At 45.0% G+C, this 21881-nt stretch overlaps 1 protein-coding gene across 1 annotated transcript in view; it reads right to left on the minus strand.

Moving 5' to 3' along the window:
* kcnq5a (potassium voltage-gated channel, KQT-like subfamily, member 5a) overlaps positions 1-21881 on the minus strand; it is a 385749-nt gene that overhangs the window by 88200 nt on the left and 275668 nt on the right. Inside the window, exon 2 of the mRNA XM_072278222.1 lies at positions 10152-10242. Within this exon, the coding sequence (XP_072134323.1) occupies positions 10152-10242 (91 nt within the window). The remainder of the gene's footprint in view (positions 1-10151; positions 10243-21881) is intronic.

Genomic DNA, 21881 nt, shown 5'->3' on the forward strand with positions numbered 1-21881 from the left:
AGCTTTTGGGATCCTTGTGCACTGAGGTTTGTCAGTTCCTCAAAACTCCCTAGTGCCCTAGTGTATGCCCCACCCATATTAGTCTTCCCAAACTACATCACCGCACACATGCCAAGATGGAACTCCATCTGCCATTGCACAAAAGATCAGCATAATCCAGTAGACATGCCCATTTGCCTCACTTTCAACAGCATCACCATTACATCCTCTCAAATTCCTGGCTATCAAAATCTCAGAGGATCTATCTTGGGCTCAACACAAAACCGACATGCCAGCAGCTATACTTTACTAGGAGCTTGTGGAGATCTGCTGTGTTAACAGGACTCCAGCAAATTTCTACAGATGTACTATGGTTAGCATTCTGATTGGTTGCATCACAGCCTGGTAAGGACACTCTGATGCACAGAGGGCTGTAAACTCAGAGACATCTGAATCATGGGCACCAACCTCCCCATCATCAAGAACAATTTCAAAAAGCGGTGTCTCAAGATTCTATCATTAAGGCCCCTCTCACCAGCCAGGCCATGCCCTCTTCTCATTACTAACATCAACGTTTTAGAAACAGCTTCTTCCATTCTGCCATCAGTTTTCTAAATAGTCCATGAACACTACCTCATTATTCCTCTTTTGCACTCTTTATCCTTACTTTTACTGCAAATTATAGCAATTTTTAATGTCACGCACTGTACTGCTGCCACAGAACAACACGTTTCACAGCATATGCCATGATAATCAGGCTTCCATGGAACTACAAAGTTACCTCACGGCTCTGAACTCAATCCAATGACTAATGCCTTCTTAACCACCCTATTAACTTGCGCGGCAAATTATAAGGCCATAAGACATAGGAGTGGAATTAGGTCAATTGACACACTCAGTCTGCTCTGCCATTCAATCAGGGCTTATTTGTTTACCCTCTCAACTCCATTCCAGCTCCAACTCCTTCCCTCTCAACTCCAGCCTTCTTCCCATAACCTTTATGAATCAAGAACTTATCAACCTCTGCTTTAAATATACTCTATGACTTGGCCTCCACAGCTGTCTGTGGCAATGAATTCCACAGATTCACCACACTCTGGCTGAAGAAATTTCTCTTCATCTCTGTCCTAATGTGAGGTCCTTGTATTCTGAAATTGTTCCCCCTGGTCCTATACTCTCCCATGAAAAGAAACACCCTGACTATGTCCACTCAATCTAGGCCTTTCAATATTTGATAGGTTTCAAAGAGATCCTTTTTTATTCTTCTAAACTCCAGTGAGCATAGGCCCAGGGACTTTATATTATCTACAAACATTCATGTTCAAAGTTCAAAGAAAATTTATTATCCAAGTACATGTATACAACCCTGAGATTCATTTTCTTGTGGGCCTTCACAGTAAATTCAAAGAAAGGAATCAGGAATCAAGAAGTTGCTCTCGCAGACAGGGTGAAGGAATTGAATTGAATTGACTTTATTTCTTACATCCTTCATATATATGAGACCACACAGCTGGTGTATACAGACCACGTGAGGTCCTCGATGATGAGGATGCCGAGGAACTTGAAGCTGTTAACCCTCTCAGCCCCAGATCCATTGATGTCAATAGGGGTTAGCCCGTCTCCATTCCTCCTGTAGCCCACAACCAGCTCCTTTGTTTTTGTGACATTGAGAGAGAGGTTGTTTTTTGACACCACTGTGTCAGAGAGATGACTTCTTCCCTGTAGGCCACCTCGTTATTGTTTGAGATTAGACCAATCAATGTAGTGTCGTCGGCAAATTGAATAAACAGATTAGAGTTGTGGGTGGCGACACAGTCATTGGTATACAGGGAGTAAAGGAGGTGACTTAGTACACAGCCTGAGGGGCTCTTGTATTGAGAGTCAGAGGGGTGGAGGTGAGGGAGCCCACTCTTACCACCTGCAGGCGATCTGACAGGAAGTCCAGGGTCAAGGCCGAGGTCTCTGAGCTTCTGTTGAGGCTGGATGGAATTATGGAGTAGAATGCTGAACTGTAGTCCAAGAACATCATTCTCACATAAGCATCCTTCTTCTCCGGATGTGTAAGAAAGGTACGTAGAACAGTGGCTATCGTGTCGTCTGTCGATCGGTTGTGTCGGTAGGTGAATTGTAGGGGGTCCAGTTTGGGTGGTAGCAAGCTGCAGATGTCGTCCTTGACCAGCCTCTCAAAGCACTTGCTTATTATTGAGTTGAATGCGACAGGACACCAGTCGTTCAGGCATGTTACCTTGGTCTGTTTTTGGTACAGGGACAATGGTGGATAATTTGAAGCAGGTATTCTGAAGCAGAAAGATGACTTCTTCCCTGTGGGTCACCTCGTTATTGTTTGAGATTAAGCCAATCAAAGTAGTGCTGTCAGCAAATTTAGTTAGCAGGTTGGAGCTGTGGGTTGCCACACAGTCATGGGTATACAGGGAGTCTACATTAGGCACACTTCAGGTATTCTAAAGGTATGTTGAGAGCAAAAGGATTGCTAGGGATAAAATTAGTCCTCTGGAAGACTAGAATGGCAATCCATGCGTGAAGCCAAAACAGATGGAGACGAATTCCTGCATAGAGGTGAGGCAAAGCAGCATCGACTTCATGGATCCAGTATAGAAGAGGAGGTGTTGCTACCCTGAGGCAAATCAGGGTGGATAAATCCCCGTGCCTGACAAGTTGTTCCCTTGGCTCCTTTGGGAAGCAAGTGCAGAAGCTGCCGGGGCCCTAGCAGAGATATTGAAAATATCCTTAGTGACGGGAGAGGTACCAGAGGATTGGAGGATAACCAGTGTTGTTCCGCTGTTTAAAAAAGGCTCTAAACAGAAACCTGGAAATTATAGGCCGCTGAGTCTGACATCAGTTATTGGAAGATATTCTAAAGGACCGGATATACAAGTATTTGGATAGAAATAGACAGATTAGGTATAGTCAGCGTGGCTTTATATGTGGTAGGTCATGTCTGACCAAACTTATAGAATTTTTTGAGGGTTACCAGGAAAGTGGATGTACTTTGGTAAGGCATTTCACAAGGTCCTGCATGGGAAGCTGGTCAAGAAGGTTCAATCGCTCGGCATTCAGGATGAAGTAGTAAATTGGATTAGACATTGGCTTTGTGGGAGAAGCCAAAGAGTGGTAGTAGAAGGTTGCCTCCCTGACTGGAGGCCTGTGACTAGTGGTGATTCTGCAGGGATCGGCGCTGGGTCCTTTGTTGTTTGCATCTATATTAATGATCTGGATGATAATGTGGTTAACTGGATCAGCAAGTTTGCTGATGACACCAAGATTGGGGGTATAGCGGACAGTTCAGGAAGGCCACCATGGCTTGCAGAGGGATCTGCATCCGCTGGAAAATTGGGCTGAAAAATGGCAGATGCAATTTAATGCAGATGTACGAGGTTTTTCACTTCAGTAGGCCCAACCAGGGTAGGTCATAGTTAATGAATGGTGGGACACTCAGGAGTGTGGTAGAACAGAGGGATCTGGGAATACAGGTACATAATTCTTTGAAAGTGGCGTCTCAGGTAGATAGGGTCGTAAAGAGAGCTTTTGGTACTTCGGCTTTTATGAATTGAAGTATCGAATACAGAAGATGGGATGTTGCGTTGCAGTTGTACAAGACGTCGGTGAGACCTAATTTGGAGTATTATGTGCAGTTTTGGTTACTTACCTACAGGAAAGATTTAAACAAGGTTAAGAGTGCAGAAAAAATATTTACAAGGATGTTGCTGGGTCAGGAGGACCTAAGTTATAAGAAAAGATTGAATAGATTCAGACTATATTCTTTAGAACATAGAAGAGGAGATATGATAGAGGTATGCAAATAATGAGGAGGATAGACATGGTAAATGTAAACACGAGGAATTCTGCAGATGCTGGAAATTCAAGCAACACACATCAAAGTTGCTGGTGAACACAGCAGGCCAGGCAGCATCTCTAGGAAGAGGTAAAGATGAAGCCACACTCCGGTTGGAGGAACAACACCTTATATTCCGTCTGGGTAGCCTCCAACCTGACGGCATGAACATCGACTTCTCTAACTTCCACTAATGCCCCACCTCCCCCTCGTACCCCATCCGTTATTTATTTATATACACACATTCTTTCTCTCACTCTCCTTTATCTCCCTCTGTCCCTCTGACTATACCCCTTACCCATCCTCTGGGTTTTTCCCCCCTCCCCCTTTTCCTAGAGATGTACCTCTTCCTAGAGATGGTAAACGTAAGCTGTTTTTTCCACTGAGGTTGGGTGGGACTACAACCAGAGATCATAACTCAAGGGAGAAAGCTGAGGAGTTTAAGGGGAACATGAGTTATTGGAGGGAGTACTAAGAGACAGAATCTACAAGCATTTGGATAGACAGGGACTTATTAGGGAGAGTCAACATGGCTTTGTGCGTGGTAAGTCATGTTTGACCAATCTGTTGGAGTTTTTCGAGGAGGTTACCAGGAAAGTGGATGAAGGGAAGGCAGTGGATATTGTCTGCATGGACTTCAGTAAGGCGTTTGACAAGGTCCCGCATGGGAGGTTAGTTAGGAAAATTCAGTCGCTAGGTATACATGGAGAGGTGGTAAATTGAATTAGACATTGGCTCAATGGAAGAAGCCAGAGAGTGATGGTAGAGAATTGCTTCTCTGAGTGGAGGCCTGTGACTAGTGGTGTGCCATAGGGATCAGTGCTGGGTCCATTGTTATTTGTCATCTATGTCAATGATTTGGATGATAATGTGGTAAATTGGATCAGCAAATTTGCTGATGATATGAAGATTAGAGGTGTAGTAGACAGTGAGAAAGGTTTTCAGAGCCTGCAGAGAGACTTGGACCAGCTGGAAAAATGGGCTGAAAAATGGCAGATGGAGTTTAATACAGACAAGTGTGAGGTATTGCACGTTGGAAGGACAAACCAAGGTAGAACATACAGGGTTAATGGTAAGGCACTGAGGAGTGCAGTAGAACAGAGGGATCTGGGAATACAGATACAAAATTCCCTAAAGGTGGCGTCACAGGTAGATAGGGTTGTAAAGAGAGCTTTTGGTACATTAGCCTTTATTAATCAAAGTATTGAGTATAAGAGCTGGAATGTTATGATGAGGTTGTATAAGGCATTGGTGAGGCCAAATCTGGAGTATTGTGTTCAGTTTTGGTCACCAAATTACAGGAAGGTTATTAATAAGGTTGAAAGAGTGCAGAGAAGGTTTACAAGGATGTTGCCAGGACTTGAAAAACTCAGTTACAGAGAAAGGTTGAATAGGTTAGGACTTTATTCCCTGGAGCGTAGAAGAATGAGGGGAGATTTGATAGAGGTATATAAAATTATGATGGGTATAGCTAGAGTGAATGCAAGCAGACTTTTTCCACTGAGGCAAGGGGAGAAAAAAACCAGAGGACATGGGTTAAGGGTGAGGGGGGAAAAGTTTAAGGGGAACATTAGAGGGGACTTCTTCACACAGAGAGTGGTGGGAGTATGGAATGAGCTGTCAGACGAGGTGGTAAATGTGGGTTCTTTTTTAACATTTAAGAATAACTTGGACAGATACATGGATGGGAGGTGTATGGAGGGATATGGTCCATGTGCAGGTCAGTGGGACTAGGCAGAAAATGGTTCGGCACAGCCAAGAAGGGCCAAAAGGCCTGTTTCTGAGCTGTAGTTTTTCTATGGTTTCTATGAGGGTAAACTTCTTCACTCAGAGGGTCATGAGAGTGTGGAATGAGCTGCCAGCACAAGTGGTGCATGCGAGCTCGATTTCAATGTTTAAGAGAAGTCTGGATAGGTAGGTGTATGGATAGTAGGGATATGGAGAGCTATGGTCCTGGTGCAGGTTGATGGGAGGAGGCAGCTTAAATGGTTTTGGCATGGACTAGATGGGCCAAAGGGCCAGTTTCACTGCTGTGCTTCTCTAGAACTCAATGACTCTAAGCACAATAAAATCAATGAAAAATTGTACACAACAAGACGGACAACCAATGTGCGAAAGACAACAAACTGTGCAAATACAAAAAGAAAAGAAGCAAAATAATAATGATAAATAAATAAGCAATAAATATTGAGAACATGAGATGAAGATTCCATATGTTTTGGGGACAGTCCAGTATTGGGATGAGCAAAGTTGAATGAAGCTTTTCCCTTTGATTCAAGAGCTTGATGGTTGAAGGGTAATAACTGTTTCTGAACCTGGGGGTGTGGGTCCTGAGGCCCCTGTACCTCCTTCCTAATGGCAGCAGCCAGAAGAGAACATGGCCCGGATGGTGGAGGTCCTTGATGATGGATGCTGCTGTCCTGTGCAGTGCTCCATGTAGATGTGCTCAGAGGTAGGGAAGGTTTTATCCATAATGTTTGTAGGCTTTAATAGTAGTAGGTACCCACTACTGTTTTGTAGGCTTTTCCATTTAAGGGCATTGGTGTTTCCACACCAGGTCGTGATGGAACCAGTCACCGCACACCTATAGAAGTTTGTCAAAGTTAGAGATGACATGCCGAATCTTCACAAACTTCTAAAGAAGTAGGGTCACTGCTGTGCTTTCTTTTTAATATCACTAACATGCTGAACCCAGGACAGATCCTCTGAAGTGATAATGCCAAGGAATTTAAAGTTGCTGACCCTCTCCTCCTTTGATCTCCCGATGAGGAATGGCTTATGGACCTTTGGTTTCCTCATCTTGTAGTCAATAATCAGCTCTTCGTTTTTGCTGACATTGAGTAAGGGGTTGTTGTTGTGGTACTATTCAATCAGATTTTTAATTTCCCTCCTCCCTGCTGATTCATCACCACCTTTGATTCAACCAATGACACTGGTGTTGTCAGCAAACTTAAATATGGCATTGAAGCTGTGGTTAGCCTCACAATCATAAGTTTCTGAGATAATCAAACCACCCCGTCTGCCACTAACAATTATTCCGTGGTCAGAGTTACTTTCATCACATTTCTTCCCCATTGGAATCTTTGGTCTGAACAACAACTGAATCTCATGACCATGCCTGCATGCTTCTATGGGGTTGAGCTGCTGCCACATGATTTGCTGATTTAAATATTTGCATTAACTAGCAGGTGTACAGGTGTACCTAATAAAGTGGCAGTTGAGTGTCTAAAATACAGATGTGACCATTTACTGCTCCTCAGTCTCGTATCATTCTTCAAAAAGGTGATAGGGTGTGGTTCACACTTCTGTCAAGCTGCACTTACTCACCTGTGACCTGCTCACTTTGTGGCCCTTTGTTCCAGTGTCACTTTGGTTTTACTGATATTTCTGTGATTTTGTTGTGTCAAGGGTGCCAAAGTCAAAGTAAATACTGTCAAAGAACGCATATGCCACCATATTCTACCTTGAGATTCATTTTCTTGCAGGCATTCACAGTAGGATAAAGAAATACAACAGAGTCATTGAAATTCTACCCACAACCGAAGACTGACAAACAACCATTGTGCAAAAGAAGACAACCTGTGCCATATACTGTAATTATAGTGTGCTCCTATGGTGAACAGCTATGATGGCTGTGGGAACACAGGAAGTAGAGGAGGATTTATGGCTATGCAAGATGTCAAGGAGTGATGCATGCATGCAGTACCTGAGAAACAAGAAGATGGTGGAAATGTGAATGGTTGACAGGTGTGAGTGATGGATGTGCAGATGAATGGTTTGAGGCTTTGTTAATTGCTGATGGATCTGAGTTACTAATAGTTATTGAGTGTGACTGATGGGTGAATGTGCGAGTGATGTCAGTAGTAATTTTATACAAATATAGTATTCATTTTTTGGTTCACTGCCACAATCCAGTTTCTTCAACCTGCTGTCCAATTTTGGCCCTTAACAGTTGTACTAGGTTTATAGCTGCCTTGATTTCAGGTTTGACAAGCCACTAACAATATACAGTTAAAATGCGATGAACATTGCCCCCAATCATATTGTCAGGTTGTGTTGGTTGTTAACTAAACCGATGCATTTCGCTGTATGTTTCGATGTTCATGTGATAAATAAATGATTCTGATTTTCACCGTGAGCTCAGGAAGGAAACGTTCACAGTCTCTTCCCTTCTTTTTCTTTATTTATTTACAGATAGTAGTGCGATCACTCAAGTTGTGTATGATGTTCTCCTAAGGGGTTGTCTATTAGGTCTTCTGATGGATGTAGAGACCAATCCAGAATCCACATATTCTGATGCAATGTGGGACTAGGGGCTTACAGAGCTCACAATCCCGCCCACTTCACCACATTTTGATCGCTCCGGGATTTAATCCGGGATGTTAGGGTGGATTTCCTTAATGGAGATTGCCTGTGCGTGACTTTGTTTCACATGGAGAGGCTGATGCATGGGCAGCCACCACACGGTCCTTGGCAGATGGGGGCCAGGGTGCAGTGGTATATAAGGCAAGACAACACTCACAACACGCTGGAGGAACTCAGCAGGTTGGGCAGCATCCGTGGAAACAATCAGTCAACGTTTTGGGCCGGGACCCTTCGTCAGGACTGTAGAGGGAAGGGGCAGAGGCCCTATAAAGAAGGTTGGGGGGAGGGTGGGAAGGAGAGGGCTGGTAGGTTCCAGGTGAAAAACCAGTAAGGGGAAAGATAAAGAGGTGGTGGTGGGGAAGCAGGGAGATGATAGGCAGGAAAGGTGAAGAAGGAATAGGGGAAAACACAATGGGTAGTAGAAGGAGGCGGAACCAGGAGGGAGGAACCACCAGCCTCCGGATCCAGCACATTATCCTCCGCAACCTCCACCACCTTCAACAGGACCCCACCACTAAGCACATCTTTCCCTCTCCACCCCTCTCTGCTTTCCGCAGGGATCGGTCCCCCCGCGACTCCCTGGTCCACACGTCCCTCCCCACGGATCTCCCACCTGGTACTTATCCCTGTAAGAGCAAGTACTACACCTGTCCCTACACCTCCTCTCTTGCCACCATTCAGGGCCCCAAACAGTCCTTTCAGGTGAGACAACACTTCACTTGTGAGTCTGTTGGGGTCATCTATTGCATCCGGTGCTCCCGGTGCGGCCTCCTCTACATCGGTGAAACCCGACGCAGATTGGGGGACCGCTTCGTCCAGCACCTCCGCTCTGTCCGCCACAACAAACAGGATCCCCCAGTAGCCACCCACTTCAACTCTGCTTCCCACTCCCATTCGGATATGTCCATACATGGCCTCCTCTACTGCCATGATGAGGCTAAACTCAGGTTGGAGGAGCAACACCTCATATACCGTCTAGGTAGTCTCCTGCCCCTTGATATGAACATAGAATTCTCCAATTTCCAGTAATTCCCTCCCCCTCCCTTCCCCTATCCCTATGTCACTCTGCCCCTCCCCAGCTGCCTATCATCTCCCTCATAGTTCCACCTCCTTCTACGACCCATTGTGTTTTCCCCTATTCTTTCTTCACCTTTCCTGCCTATCACCTCCCTCTCCCATCCCTTTATCTTTCCCCTTACTGGTTTTTCACCCGGAACCTACCAGCCTTCTCCATCCCACCCTCCCCCCACCTTCTTTATAGGGCCTCTGCCCCTTCCCTCTACAGTCCTGACGAAGGGTTCAGGCCCGAAACGTTGACTGATCGTTCCCACGGATGCTGCCTGACCTGCTTATTTCCTCCAGTGTGTTGTGAGTATTGCTTTGACCCCAGCATCTGCAGAGTATTTTGTATTATGTAAGGCAAGATGACTGGGGATCATTCACTGCTCCAGCCCTCCTCCAGCCTTTCTCCGTCACAACCAGCTGCACTTCTGAGGTCTTGGCTGGATCGCTCTTTGCCCGAGACTCCCCCTTGACCTTACACCATGGGTGGCCCCAGCAGGTGCTAAATGACAGATGACTAAACTCCAAATGGCATCTCTCCCGGGTTTTCAGGAACTCACAAGCCTCTGCAGTACAACAGGATGACAGACCTGAAAGAGATACAGCACGGTAACAGGCCCTTCCAGTCCAAAGAGCCTGCGCTGCCCAGGCACACCCAGTCCACCTGCTCACCTGTGCTTCTTTGGAATGTCGGGGGGAACTGCAGCACCAGTGGGAGCACATGCACTCAGGGAGAATGTACAAACCCCTTGCCGACGGTGGCTGGAATTGAACTCTGATCGCTGGTCAGAAGGATTTGATGATTCTGCTGTCCACACACGCACAGTGGATTCAGTGATCTGTAACTGAATTCTCCCTGCCCATGAGAAAGAATTTAATATGAGGCTCTCACCAGGATGAAGAGACAGTGTGAAGCGAGAATGGCGTGTTCCGGGATTGTAGAGAGCACAGACAGAACCAAACAGCCAAAGACCAGCAGGAACCTGTCAATAAAAAGAGGAATCAGTCAGAAAAACGGCTAGTTAGGGGAGGGCTGTGGCTGGAGGGCGTCAGTCAGAGGGAATGTTGACAGCTGGGGGGGGGGGGGGCAGCCTGGTTGGGACTGAGCACAGTTGAAGTGGTTGAGTACAGTACTGGAAATTATTGGATAAAAGATTAAATAAAGAGGAACTTTAGTTTTATTTGTCATATGTAAGTGAAACACATTGTATTAAATCAGCGAGGATTGTGCTGGGAGGCTGCCCACAAGTATCGCCATGCTTAAAGTGCCACATAGCATGCTCTCAACTTTCTGACCATAGCCGTCCATCTTTAGAATGTGGGAGGATACCGGAGCACCCATAGAAAACTCATACAGTCATGAGGAGAACATACAAACTCCTTATAGAGAGCAATGGGATCGAACCCTGATCGGTTATCGCTGTAAAGTGATTGCACTGACCACTACAGCACCATGCAACGGAATGGAGAAAGAGGATTTGAAACCTCAGAGAGAGTGATCGGAGGAGTCCTTGCTAGCGTCATCCCTCTGTTTGACACAACTAACCTGCTGAACAGAAAATGAAAAATTAAAGCACAAGATTTTATTAAATATTAGAATATCAAGCCATGATTGGCATCTTGGGATCAAGTGCAGAGTTGGAGGCCCGATGTCTGGAAGTTTGAGAATTCAGGGATAAGGACTGGAGGCCCAGAGGCGGCCTCTCCTGGGGTTGGCGGCCTATCTGGGTGTGTGAGGGATCGCAAAGAGGCTTAGTTTGCTGTTGTCTTGTTTTGTTGTTGTTGCTGCTACTTGTGCTGTTCTGCTGAATATTGTAGCTGTGCTATGTTGGTGCCGAAATGTATGGTGACACGGGCTGTCTCCAGCACATCTTTGTTGATTCAAAGTCCAAGTCAAAGTAATTTAATTATCAAAGTACATATATGTCATCACATGCTACCTTGAGATTCATTTTCTTGCAGGCGTTCACAAGAAAAGAAAATAAATACAATAGAATTTATGAAAATCTATACATAAATGAAGATTGACAAATGACAAAAGAAAACAGATTGTGTAAATAAAAAAAAATAATACTGAGAATATGAGTTTTTGACTCCTTGAAAGTGAGTCTGTAGGTCCAAGCAAAACACACACAAAATGCTGGAGGAACTCAGCAGGCTAGGCAGCATCTATGGAAATGCGTAAACAATCAATGTTTAGGGCCAAGACCCTTCATCAGGACTCCTAGAATCAGTTCAGAGTTGTGGTGAGTGATGTTATCCACACTGGCTCCGGAGCCTGATAGTTGTAGGGTAATAACCGTTCCTGAAACTAATGGTGTGGGACCAAAGGCTTCTGTACCTCCTACCTGATACATTTCCAAATAACACATTTCACTTTATGTTTCGATGCACATGGTGACAAATAAATCAAAATCTGAATCTGAATCTGACTCTGAATTTGCTGATTCTGGGTACAGTTTTACTTTAGCAATTGCGCAAGTGCACTTGAACTGAATTTTGAAGCTGACCTTTACTTTGAAATTACAGTAAAAATATTGCCATAAGGAGATAATGAGCAAACTTCAACTTTCAAATGTATTAGCTTTATTCACCATCTACATTTGCATGTATTAAGTATTTGTCATGGTTGTGTTGGAGTGCCATGCAATAAAAAACTACAATGTTCAACAATTATATAGAATAACAAATTATACAAAAAATAAAGTTAGAGGTTAAGGTATGGATATGGAATAAAATGTGCATAAATACATAAATAGCAGCATGTAACCAGCATTATTATAGTGCAGTGTAGTGACTGAGGTAATAAATAGAGGGGGTGGGGAGGAGTGAGATTGGTTGATCAGATTAACTACCTGGGGGAAGAAATTTTTAAGATGGCATGAAGTTCTTGTTTTAATAGCTATAGTTCTTTTCAGAAGGGAGCTTTTGGAAAAGATTCACATTTGCAGATTCCACAGAATTTTAGAAATCGTCATGAGCTGAATCAGCAGACTCTCAGTACATATGCAAAACCCTTTACTCTGAAATTGCTCTGAGAACTGTCTACACCTGGAGTGTTGGTTTAGTGCAAACCCAGACCAGTATCCATGTGAAACAAAGATTTTGGTATTTTGGTATCGGTTTATCATTGTCACATGTACTGAGAACCAGTGAAAGGCTTGTCTTGCATACTGTTCATACACATCAAGTCATTACAGGGTACATTGAGCTAGAATAAGGTAAAAGAATAACAACAACAAATAAAGTGTGAGAGCTGCCGAGAACAGTGCAGTGCAGGTAAACAATAAAGTGCAAGATCATAAGCAGGCACATTACGTGGCCGAGTCCATCTTTTATTTTGACTTTACGGTAACAGGTCTTCGTGGCTCGATGAGCCTGCACTGCCCATTAACACCCAGGTGATCTATTAGCCTTTTGGATGGTGGGAGGAATCCGGATCATCCTGAGGAAACCCATGCAGTCAGAGGGAGAATATACAAACGCTTTACACGCAGTGGCACTGTAAGAGTGTTACACTACCTGATACGTGACTGTGACGCCCCAAGAGGTCCATTCAGGAACCTGATAACAGCAGGGTAGGAGCTGTACTTGAAGCTGGTGGAATATGCTTTCTCTTAACCGATGGGAGAGAGAATGTCCAGGGTGGGTTGGGTCTTTGATTAATGCTGGCTGCTTTACAGATGCAGCAGGAAATATAGACGTGGAGGGGAGACTGGTTCCCGTGATGTGCTGAGCTGTGTCCACAGCTCTCTGCAGCTTGATGTACAGAACAGTTGCGTACCAAGTAACTATGCATCCATACAGAACGCTATGTATAGTGCATCAATAAAACTGATGTTTTTATTGTATCTTGACACATGTGACAATAATAAACCAGTTACCAAAGTCTGTGTGGGTCTAGTAGCTTATGAGATGCATTATAAAAAAGCTGTTTATCCATATTGATTGTACATCCTAATACTAGAGATTGAACCACACAACTGAAAGATCCAATGTCTGAGCTAGTTTCTCACTGTGAAGAACAATGGTCCAACAAGTGGCAAGCTCTGTATGTGTGTGCAGTTTTGATTAACGAAAGAGATTCTGCAGATGCTGGAAATCCAGAGTAGCACACACAAAATTCTGGAGGACCCCAACAAGTCAAGCAGCATCTATGGAGAGGAATAAACTGTTTCGAGGTTGAAGCGGGGAGGTGATAGGCAAAAAAGATAAAGTGCTGAGTAAGAATGATTCTGATAGGAGAGGAGAGTGAACTGTCAGAGAAAGAGAAGGAGGATGGGAACCAGAGGGAGGCAATGGGCGGGTGAGAAGAACAGAAGAATTAAGGGGGTAACCAGAATGAGGAATGGAAAAATGAGAAGGAAGGAGGAAGGAGAAATTACCAGAAATTAGAGAAAGCAATGCCAATGTCATCAGGTTGGAGGCTATACGGTTGAAATATAAGCTGTTGCTCCTTCATCCTGAGTTTGGCCTCATCATGGCAGTAGAGGAGGCCATGGTCAGATTTGTCAGAATGGAAACGGAAGTTGATTTGAAGTGGGTAGCCACTGTTATTGGCAGCAGGCAGCGTGAAGGTGCTCAACAGAGTGGTTCCCTCAATCTGTGTTGGAATTCACTGACATAAGGAAGGCTACACCAGGAGCACTGGATACGATAGATGACCCCAACAGACTTGCAGGTAAAGCGTCACCTGTTTGTGGCTCTGAATTGTGGTGAGGGAGAATGGTAGGAGCATCCAGATTGCAAGGATGAGCGCCAAGATAGAAATCAGTGGGGTGGGATGAATGGACAAAGGAGTCACTTACAGAAAGATTCCTATGCAAGGCGAAGAACGGATGGGGGGGGGCCTATTGGCAGAAAAGATATGTTTTGTTGCTTTGTGGTAGGATCCTATTGGAGATGGCAGAAGTTATGGAGAATAATGTGCTGTCACTGTGGCTCGTGGGGTTGCAGGAAAGGACAAAGGGAACTCTACTCTTGTTATGATGGCGGGAGGATGGCGCGAGGATGTCTGGGAAATGGAGGAAATGTGGGTAAGGGCAGTAATGATGGTGGTGGAAGGGAAACCCTGTTCTTTGAAAAAAAGAGGACATAGATCTTTTGGAATGGAAAGCCTCACTCTAAGAACAGATGTGGTAGAGACAGAGGAAGAACTGAGAGAAGGGAATACTGTAGCATTTTTACAAGTGAGAGGGTGGGAAGAGTCTAGTCAAGATAAATGTGAGAGTCAATTGGTTTGTAAAAGATGCCAGTAGATCGAGAGCTGAACATAGAGACATTAGAAAGGGTGAAGAAATGTCAGAGAAGGACCAAGTAAATGTAAGAGCATGGTGGAAGTTCGGGGTCAAAGTTGATGTAATTGGGTGCAGGAAGCAGCACCAATGCAGTCGCTGGTGAAGCAGAGGAAAAGCTGGGGTGTGTTACCAGTCACCAGGAACTCTGCAGATGCTGGAAATTCAAGCAACACATACAAAATACTGGTGAACACAGCAGGCCAGGCAGCATCTCTAGGAAGAGATACAGTCGACGTTTCAGGCTGAGACCCTTCGTCAGGACTAACTGAAAGAAGAGCTAGTAAGAGATTTGAAAGTCGGAGGGGGTGGGGGAGATCCGAAATGATAGGAGAAGACGGGAAGGGAGGGGTGGAGCCAAGAGCTGGAGAAGGGAGAGGATCATGGGACAGGAAGCCTGGGGAGAAAGAGAAGGGGGGAGGGGAGCCTAGAGGGTGGAGAGCAGGCAAGGAGTTATAGTGAGAGGGACAGAGGGAGAAAAAAGAGAGAGAGGGAGAAAAAATAAAAAAAATTAAATGAATACATAAGGGATGGGGTGTGAAGGGGCGGAGGGGCATTAACAGAAGTTAGAGAAGTCAATATTCATGCCATCAGGTTGGAGGCTACCCAGACAGAATATAAGGTGTTGTTCCTCCAACCTGAGTGTGGCTTCATCTTGACAGTAGAGGAGGCCGTGCATAGACATACCAGAATGAGAATGGGACGTGGAATTAAAATGTGTGGCCACTGGGAGATCCTGCTTTCTCTGGTGGACAAAGCGTAGGTGTTCAGTGAGACGGTCTCCCAGCCTGTGTCGGGTCTCGACAATATATAGAAGGCCGCACTGGGAGCACTGGGCACAGCATATCCCCCTATCCCTTCCCACCGATCTCCCTCCTGGCACTTATCCTTGTAAGCGGAACAAGTGCTACACATGCCCTTACACTTCCTCCCTCACCACCATTCAGGGCCCCAGACAGTCCTTCCAGGTGAGGCGATACTTCACCTGTGAGTCGGCTGGGGTGATATACTGCGTCCGGTGCTCCCAGTGCGGCCTTCTATTTATTGGCATGACTCGACGCAGGCTGGGAGACCATTTTGCTGAACACCTACGCTCTGTCCGCCAGAGGAAGCAAGATCTCCCAGTGGCCACACATTTTAATTCCACGTCCCATTCTCATTCTGATATGTCTATGCACGGCCTCCTCTACTGTCAAGATGAAGCCACACTCAAGTTGGAGGAACAACATCTTATATTCCGTCTGAGTAGCCTCCAACCTGATGGCATGAACATCGACTTCTCTAACTTCCGTTAATGCCCCTCTGCCCCTTCACACCCCATCCCTTCTTTATTTGTTTAATATATTTTTAGTATGTTTGCACTTAAGAAATTTGGATTTGGACCATCTTTCATTAAATGGATAGAGATAATTTATTCACACCCATCTGCTTCTATTGTCACTAATCAGAATATTTCCTCCCCTTTTGCAATTCATCGTGGGACTCATCAAGGCTGCCCCCTTTCTCCGTTTTTGTTTGCAGTTATCATTGAGCCACTGGCTGTTAGCATCCGACAGGACCCTTTGATATCTCCCATTGATATGCATGGACATAAACATCACCTTTCGTTATACGCTGACGATATCTTTTTATATATCTCCAGCCCACAAACATCAATACCCACCCTTCTGACTCTAATTAATAATTTTGGTAGTTTCTCAGGTTTCTCTATTAATTGGGATAAGAGTGAACTAATACCAGTCACTGCAGTGGTTAATACAGCATATTTACAGTACATTCCCTTTAAAATAACTTATGATAATTTTTCCCATCTTGATGTGACTATTACAAAAAACCCAGATGACCTTTTGCAAGTGAATTGGCGAAACAAAGTTCAGCAGGCTAAACGCAATATTGACTTTTGGAAAACCCTTCCAATTTCTTTGGTGGGGAGGGTTAATGCAATCAAGATGATTGTACTGCCTTGATTTCTTCATCTTTTCAAGTCAATTCCATGTTTTATTCCTCTGTCATATTTCAAGCAATTGGATTCAATTATTATACCCTTCATTTGGAATTATAAAGCCATTAGAATGACTAAAAAGCACTTGTCAAAGCCCAAGGAAGCAGGTGGTTTTGTCCTACTGGACGTTACAATGTATTACTGGGCTGCCCACCTATCCATTCTTCCATGGTGGAAAAAAGGCCCACCCTCTACCTCAGACTTGTGCCCAGCATGGTTACTCATAGAGCAAGTGCTTTGTAAGAAGCCTCCCTTACCAGCTCTCCTTAATAGCCCCACTGCAGTTGATAAGTCACATTTTAGTAACAGCTTTGTGGTTGGCAGCACTGTAAGAATTTGGAAGCAGATTCAACTACACATTAAGGCCCCAAAAACTTATATTAACACTCTGATTTGTGACAATCATTCCTTTTTGCCTGGCCTGAATGATACTGTTTTTCCCTACCTGGAAACAGAGAGGCATCTGTAGTATAGGTGACCTATATATTAATGGAAACTTTGCCTCATTTGCGCAGTTACAAGCAGTTTACAATATCCCTGCATCTAGTTTATTTAGATATTTACAAATTCAAGATTATGATAGGAAATATATTTGAAGTTTTAGACAAACATGAGTCCCTGGAGGCAATAAATAAATTTGATCCTGTTACTGGTAGTGCCGTATCCTGTTTTTATCAGATCCCACATAATGGAGCTCGGGTGAATACTGAAGGTTTTAAACAGGCATGGGTGGATGAATTGGGTGTAGAACTGACAGAGGAGGTCTGGGATGGGTGTTAAAGAGTATACATGATTGTTTGGTCAACGTTAGACACAGACTTATACAGTTTAAAACAATACATACACTGCATTATTCCAAAGAAAGGTTGCACAGTTTCTACCCTGATGTTTCACCAGTTTGTAATAGATGTAAATCTGTGAACAGTAACTTGTCACATTCATTCTGGTCATGTTGTAAGGTTTATGCATACTGGAAAAGTATTTTTCACTGTTTCTCTGAGGCTTATGGGAAGCGGTGGGAACCAGACCCACTTATAGCCATCCTTGGAGCAACAAGCTCCCTATCGTCAGCCAGTAAGTATGAAAAAATGGCTCTATTGTCTGGCATGGTGATTGCTAAGCAGTTAATCCTGCAAATGTGGAAAATGGACTCTGCCTACATACTGAGAGAACTGGCAAAGACTTTACATTTGGAGAGACTGAGACTATGTAATGAGGACAGAGGGGACATCTTTGAAAAGATATGGGGTCCTGTATTGGACTTTCTTACAGGGTGAGGACTGAGGTTTTTTGGTGCAGTGCACCTCTGCTGTGTAGGTTTACTTTTGCCTCTATATTTTTTCTCCGTTTTGCTGCTCAATATTTAATTTGATTTTGTCAAGGTTGTGGATTTTGTAGATGTGCTTTTTTTTTGTTTATTTGTTTGTAATAAAAAAGAAAATGAAATATATTTTGAATATTTTAAAATTTTTTTTCTCTGTCTTTTTTTTCTCCCTCTGTCCCTCTCACTATAACTCCTTGCCTGCTCTCCACCCTCCGGGCTCCCCTCTCCCCTTCTCTTTCTCCCCAGGCTTCCCATCCTATGATCCTCTCCTTTCTCCAGCTCTTAGATCCACCCCTCCCCTCCCGTCTTCTCCTATCATTTTGGATCTCCCCCTCCCTCTCCCACTTTCAAATCTCGTACTATCTCTTCTTTCAGTTAGTCCTGACAAAGGGTCCCGGCCCGAAACGTCAACTGTACCTCTTCCTATAGATGCTGCCTGGCCTGCTGCGTTCACCAGCATTTTTTCTGTGTGTGTTACCAGTGTAGGCTTAGAACATGGAATCATCCCTTACAGATTCTCCTTTAAATTCAGGCTCCATCTGTAAGTCGAACAGATGGCAAAAGACGTGGTTCAGAGCGGGAGAATGTGACATGACCCGTATTTGGGAAGCTCAGTGCTTAAGTGGTTCATACACTGCGTATTTGCAACAAATATCAAAAATGTTTTACAGTCTTAATCACTCCCCAAGTACTAATATCGAAAATGCACGCATGCTAGTGATCTTGGCAGTGGCTGAGTGGGTAAGCAGACCTTGTCTCTGTTACCCTTGTTGCTCCATGTTACAAGACAGCAGTACTTTATGTAACAAAGTGACTCGGGCCCAAGGCTGGCATACCTACCATATATTGAAAAATTCTAGATAGAGTGGGGAAGTCTAGGACCAGAGGTTACAGATTCAGAATAGAAAGACCATTAGACATAGTGCAGAATTATGCCATTTGGCCCATTGAGTCTGCTCTGCCCTTTGATCATGGTTGATTGCTGGACAGACCCAATCCCCAAGCCAAAAGACTATAAAGCCATGCAATTTAGGAGTCTTATCTGCTATTCAAACATGGGTCATTTATTATCCTTCTCAATCCCATGCTCTGCCTCCTTCCCTTAACTTTTGATGCTCTTACTAATCAAGTACCTATCAATCTCCACTTTAAGTATACAAGATGACTTGAGTATATGCTAACCTTTAGCTACCGTGGCCATTGCAGCTAGCTCCATTTGGCCCATAGCCTTCTAAACATTTACTATCCAATGGAGGCTATTCCTAGCAATGGAGAGATGCTGCTCTTGGCATCTTCTGGACATGTTGGTATTCTGAACAGTGCATGACAAGGTACTCTATCTGCAGACTTATCCCAGGCCACCAGACAAAGCTTTGAGCTAATGCTTTCATGTTGACCATGCCTAGATGACCAACATGTAGCTCCTCTAACACTTTATCTCTCAGCTTGGACGGTACAACAATTCTTAATACCCACATAATGCATCCTCCATCAAGGGCAAGTTCATCCCTGCACAAGGCCCAATTTAACTGGTTTGGTTGGAGCAGTCAAACTTCTAAGCAAACTTTCCACCTATTACACTCAGTAACACTGGCATTCGTTTTTTATTGGCTATTTTATTTGCTTCAAAATACTACTCAATTCACTCAGCATTCATGAACCAGATCTCTTGTGTAATCAAACACGTCCATCTTTGATTACAAGATGGCCAAGCATTTCTGCTTATTTATGTATGTATGTATGTATGTATTATCACCCAGAACACATTATTCGTGAACCCATTAACTTTGTCAATTTCCTGTCTTTTTTTAAAACTCAAATGTCGTGCTACACTTCAACAGGTGGGTAGTCATTTTGGGTTTGTTTAATACCTCCTTGTTGCCACTGTTATGTTTTATAACTTCATAAATCGATCAAAAGAAGAACACGGAACTGGGAACAAATGTATCTATTCTTTGTTTTTACGTTTAGTAAGGTGTGCTCTAATGACGCAATGGCATAATAACATATGCCCATCACATTGTTACAAGGGGCACTGGGAGGAGACCGAATTGCAAGACACGGACACTGCAGTTCTAGGAACAGGACAAGGTTTATCAAGAGTGCAAGGGGAGGCAAGAAGAAACAATGCTGGACATGGACACAGGCCCTGGACGAGACAAGGACACCGGGCCTGGGCTAGGACTAAGACTAACAAAGTGAGATCAGGATGAGGAACTAGGAACTAGGAACTAGGAGCCTGGGCTAGGAACTTGGAACTCCGGAACCAGAGCCTGGACAAGGACCCGGAACCAGGGTCTTGGTTGGGACTCAGAACCTGGGTCTTGACTTGGAACCAGAACCCGGGACTAGGCTAGGACTTGGGACTAGGATCTTGGCAAGGACAGGACGTGGCTACAGGACAGGATGAGGAATCTCCAGCACCAGGCTGGGCAAGGTACTCCTGGGCTAGGTTTGGTTCGGCTCTTGGACTCGGCTTGGTTAGGCTCTTTGGTACGGAGCCGGGACTCCTCCTAGGACGCAGGGCCGGGACCCTTTCTAGGATTCAGGGCCGGGACCCTTTCTTGGACGCAGGGCCGGGATGACTGCCGAGGTAAACTATCGAGGTAAACTGTTGAGGATTTGGATGGGGACGATCCAGCACAGGATGAGGAATCTCCAGCACCAGGCTAGGCGAGGTACTCCTGGGCTGGGCGAGGCACTTGGACTGGAAGGGGCACCGGAACTGGATGAGGACACGAAGCTCAGAACTTGGACAGGGCTGGAACACGGCGTCTGGACTTGGTCTTGGAACACAGGAACACAGAGCCCTGGACTGGGTCTTGGAACACAGGAACTCAGAGCCTTGGACTTGGTCTTGGAACACAGGAACTCAGAGCCCTGGACTTGAACACAGGAACACAGAACAGAGCCGGGATCCCTCCTTGGACATAGGGCCGGGACTCGTACACGGAACACAGAGCCAGGACCCCTCCTTCGGTACAGGACTTAGGGCCGGGGCTCTACACAGAGTCAGGACCCCTCCTTGGGAACAGGACCTAGGACTGGGACTCCTCTTTGACATGGACACTAAACACAGGGACACAAAGAGACAGTTCCAAACTCAACGATAGATAGTTCCTTATCTTGGCGTGGCAAGGCTCCAGTCTCATTCCAGCGGTTGAACTAGACAGTGATTCAGGCGAGGACGCAGGCGAGGTTGCGGGCAGGGTAGCAGGCGAAGGTAACAGATAAAGATTACAGACAAAGGTTAGTGCCGAAGTAACTGTTGAGATAAACTGCCAAAGTAACTGCCAGGGATTCAGAGGGGGAGGGGAAGGGAACAGTCCAGCAGCCAAAGCTGAATCCAGGAGCTATTTAAGTAGCCAGCCCAAAACTAGAACCAGGTGCCTCAATTAAGGCACCCGATGGAACAAGGGAAAACAGGAAAACCCAGAATAATGAATAGACAGAATAGTGAACCGGAATACGGACTTCACGTACCAGACCATGACAGTACTCCCCCTCTATGGGAGCCTCCTAGTGATCTAACAGGCTTTCCTGGACTATGGACCACCCGGGCGGGTGGGGGGTTATTCAACAGAAGGGAACCCAGGGTGGCGAGAGTTAAATGACAGTGTCTGCGTTGCTGGGTCCATGTATGGCTGAACTGTTCTGTTACAAGGGGGCACTGGGAGGAGACCGAATTGCAAGACACAGACACTGCAGTTCTAGGAACAGGACAAGGTTTATCAAGAAAGCAAGGGAAGTCAGGAAGAAACAATGCTGGACATGGACACAGGCCCTGGACAAGACAAGGACACCAGGCCTGGGCTAGGACTAAGACTAGGAAAGCAGGACCAGGACAAGGAACTAGGACCCTGGGCTAGGAACTTAGAACTCCAGAACCAGAGCCTGGACAAGGACCCGGAACCTGGGTCTTGGTTGGGACTCAGAACCTGGGTATTGACTTGGAACCAGAACCCGGGACTAGGCTAGGACTCGGGACTAGGATCTTGGCAA

Source organism: Mobula birostris, chromosome 2, assembly GCF_030028105.1.
Source record: "Mobula birostris isolate sMobBir1 chromosome 2, sMobBir1.hap1, whole genome shotgun sequence".
Taxonomy (NCBI): domain Eukaryota; kingdom Metazoa; phylum Chordata; class Chondrichthyes; order Myliobatiformes; family Myliobatidae; genus Mobula; species Mobula birostris.